At 39.6% G+C, this 4,115-nt stretch overlaps 1 protein-coding gene across 1 annotated transcript in view; it reads left to right on the top strand.

Moving 5' to 3' along the window:
- YIPF4 (Yip1 domain family member 4) overlaps window positions 1-4,115 on the top strand; it is a 16,936-nt gene that overhangs the window by 5,653 nt on the left and 7,168 nt on the right. The window contains exon 4 of the mRNA XM_019549714.1: window positions 3,122-3,199. Coding sequence (XP_019405259.1) covers window positions 3,122-3,199 — 78 coding nt within the window. The remainder of the gene's footprint in view (window positions 1-3,121; window positions 3,200-4,115) is intronic.

Below are 4,115 nucleotides of genomic sequence, written 5' to 3'. Positions count from 1 at the left end.
TTGGATAACAACTTTCATTGGGCCAACCGTACAGCTGGGATAAAGTTAGACAAGCTTTTGAATGCAGCGCAGTCAAAAATTCGTTTAACTTTATTTCACCTGTACAGTTGATCCAATAAAAGATATCACCCAAAGAAATCCTTGCTTATTTCTTGGATTAGTCTTTGTGGATATAACTAACTTGTAATTAAATAATAAATATTTACATGAATGTTCCTTGTATTACATTTATAGAACTAGTTACAGTGACGAACTTATTTTGCCATAATGCAGCTAAAAGGATGATATATTTTCTGAAAACATATATGGATAATGCAGTCAATTAAATGTTATAATGTATACTAATTTGATTGACTTAAAATACCAATTTATTTGCACTATACTTTCATAGTGCTAAAGTAACAGATGAAATATTTTCAGTACTTGGTCATATACATTAAGTAAAATATTGTGGCTGAAATTGACAGACTGTTAAGTCTGATTCAGTATAATCATGGTACTGAATTATTATTCTTGTTGTTTAAACTTTTGTGATTTATTTTTGTGAATAAGGCCACATACCTAACTCCATCCTTGACATAACACAATTTTGTCTGCTGCTTGTTGTCCTCTAAAATATCTTTTTCCCTCTTACTCTCCTTTCCCCTGCAGCTGAATAACTTTTCTGCCTCCCTGATAAACATGCCTTATCCCTAGAACTCTTCCCATAGTTCTTTCAGAGCTCAGGGATTGATTACCCAGTTATTGTATAGATTTGGTTGACCTTCAGTAGAGTTTGCCTTTTTCACTTCTCCGTTGTAATCTGATTCTGATGTCCCTAGTAGTTCTACCAGTCATTTTCACTCTAAAAGGTGATAGGATCTGGATACAGGCAACTAACTCCCTGCTTAATAGTGTTTAACTTAGTGCTATTTCACTATAATGCTTGTTTGAAAATACCTGATTTCACTTAGCGCTCAGCGAGTTTTGTTATAACACTCGTGGTCGCCATCTTGAGTTGTCAGATACTTTTGGTTTTGCTTAACGCTCATTTTGCTTAATGCTTGTTTTTTTTCAGGAACCAGTTAAGAGCGCTAAGTGGGGGTTGCCTGTATGAGCCTACGTCTCTCCTTAATAGCATTTACCCGTCTCTTGACTTAAGTAGGTTCTCTGTGAAACACAATTATAGTAAAGAGTAATTGCCTTTAACTAGGTCTTTATTCAGCAATGAGCCATCAGGACATGCATTTTTTTTACAGCAGACTGGTATAACAAGAAGGGTTTATACCGTGGGCAATCCCTGTAGGGAAGATTGGGGCTGGGGGGTGGGACATGTGGTTCTGAGAGTGGGAGAAAAGGGGGTGCCTGCATGGGTTTGGGTGGGGGAGGAGGGGGGTTGGGTGCCAGAGTTGTATGCAGTATAGTCCCTGGTGGCTGCTGGAGGGCTTTGCACACCCCGGCTCTTGCTTTTATAGCAGCAGTACTGTGCAGTGGCTGCTTCTGCAAGAGAAATGCTGTAGGAAAGCTGTTGCTGCTGGGGTGCAGACTCCTTGGGGATTGGGGATGATGTTGGCATTGCTCCTATATTATTGCTGAATATAGTGGATGTGTAGGCATGAGCCCAAATGGGACTGCTTTTCAACTTCTCTAAGTTTTGCTGACCGAAGCACACTGTCAAATGGCTTACTTCTGTTAAGTATAGCTCACAAATGTTAATGTATCAATTTGTGTTGGTTTTTTGGACATGAGACATGGCTGCAAAGAGAAGAGAGGATTTTATTGTACCTTTACACAAAAAACTACATAACTTTGACTGCAGAGATGAAACCCGCAGTGATTGTTTTACCCTCCTTATGATTCTGATGCTGAATATAAAACCTTAAATTGGTACCCAGTTAAGGTTTCTAGCATAAAATTAAGTATCATGGAATGCAGCCATGGTACTATGGGAATACAGTTTCCATCTATTTTCCTCCTCCCATTGGCTGCATTCCAGAAGAATCTCACTTCCATTTTAAACTTAATTATGGATTGGTGACTTTAAATTTGTTGATTTAAGTTTCGTATTCAGGCTAAGCACTGAGAAGTAGAAAAAACACATGAAGAACAGAAATTGGTTGTAGGATTTAGGCCAGGAGGCAATGGCCAGTTTCTAAGATAGAAACTATCAAATTGGAATTAGAATTATGAGTTAACTTAAATTTGTCATTTTATTTTATTTTTTTATTTTTATTTTTTTGTGGGCTTGTGTGTAACACATTACCATTAGGGATTAGAGAGTACTGTCTTCACCTAAGTAGAGAGAGGGGTAGAACTCTCAATTGCCATAGGTTTTTTTTTTTTCTTCTCCTGATTTAAGCTATGGCTGTCCAACTTCTAAGTGGCTGGGGGCTGAGTGCAACACAGGCCACACCAACAGAAGCCATGAGCACTTTGGGCCACCTGGGTACCCATACTCTCAAATCCCTGCCTTTGGGCTCCCCTGACACCCCTGTGTCTTGTGGTGGGGGCAGGAGGCAGAAGTCAAAGAAAGGAAGAGGAGCCTGGAGACCCTGGCTGCTGCTGCCTGTGGAGCAATGGAACAGGTAGTGGGCTGGGTAGGAACTGTAGGGGTTGTAAACTCACACCTCGGAAGCCACATGCAACTTGCGAGCCTCCTGTTGGACTATCCTGATTTAAGCCAACCCTGTGGTAAAGCCTAAACATGCATTTTCTTGGGGATAAAGGCAAAATGGTTTCCCCTTATGCTTCAAAGTAGAATGAAAACAGTATAGTTTCCATGCTGTAAAATCTGAAACTTGATTAAATTTCTTCATGAGTGGACTTGAGGTGCACTGACTAAAGTTTGTTTAACTAATTGGTTACATAGTTTTACTAACATCTTCCTGTTCTGATACAAAACCATATTCCCTGTGAAATACTGGTTTTACTGTTTTCTTGTGTTCTGAGTACTCAAACACCATAAACTTGTGCAAAAAAGGTTCTTCGCCAAACGATAAAAAAATATACTGTGAATTTGATTCCTGGATATGCTGTAATACTAAGTAGTATAATGTTTGCTGCTGTTTAGATTTGCTTACCAAACCAAACCAGCTATTACACTGTTGTGGAAATAAGCCTTATTTGTTTTTTTTCTCCTAAGGTGGTTTCTTGGATTATAACTATTTGGATATTTGGATCCTTGACAATTTTTTTATTGGCCAGGGTTCTTGGAGGAGAAGTAAGTACTTGTATATGAAAATGAGTGATGTGTAAAATTTCTTAGCTACATTTTTAGGGTGTTTGGGTGCTTAACTTAGGATAGAGACGTACTCATTTTGTAAGTCACAACCTCTCATTTATTGTGCTATAAATCATATGCAATGTCTGTTAATTGGGTTTCTCAGTACATTTTTAGAACTAGTAAAATAAAAAATGTAGCAAATGGAGCTAGCTAGCAATGAATGAACAGGCTTTGAATTCCTAAGTATCAGTCCAAATCTTTGCCTTTAGGCCCCTGACATGTTACATTTGTTGTGCACTTAACCAGGAAATAGCACAGTAAATTTTGACATGCTACACACGCAGAGTAATTATTGCACAATAGAAATTGACAGCCAGTCAAAAGATGCTCCTTTTAAGGCCCCTGGTAAATGTTAGAGTTAAATAGGATTACCCTACTAATCACACAGTAAGTAGAAACCTTGTCATGCATTCAAGGAGTGAATGATGTGACACAATGGGAAACCAGCCACAAAAAATACTGTACAAAAGATGTGGAACATTTTTATGGCTGATCTCCATTGTACCTTAAATTGAACATGTGATAGGGTGACCAAAGCCAGTATGGTCCTGGCCCCTGGACTGCACCAGGGTGTGGAACGGTTTTGGTGCAGTCCTAGGGCTGGGACTGACAATCAGTTGATTGTGCCAGCCCTGGAACTGCACTGGTGTCTTAAACGGGCCCCACGGTAGACCAATAGTCAGCTTACTGGTGGTTCCAACCTTTGGACTTCACCAGGATCTTGAACCAGCCCCAGTGCATTCTTGGGGCTGGGACTGACAATTGGATGATTCATAGATTCATAGATGCTAGGGTCGGAAGGGACCTCAATAGATCATCGAGTCCGACCCCCTGCATAAGCAGGAAAGAGTGC

Source organism: Crocodylus porosus, unplaced genomic scaffold (genome assembly GCF_001723895.1).
Source record: "Crocodylus porosus isolate Cpor-Errol unplaced genomic scaffold, CroPor_comp1, whole genome shotgun sequence".
NCBI lineage: Eukaryota > Metazoa > Chordata > Crocodylia > Crocodylidae > Crocodylus > Crocodylus porosus.
Note: the sequence above shows the minus strand (reverse complement) of the source record. Positions and strands in the feature narration are given on the sequence as shown.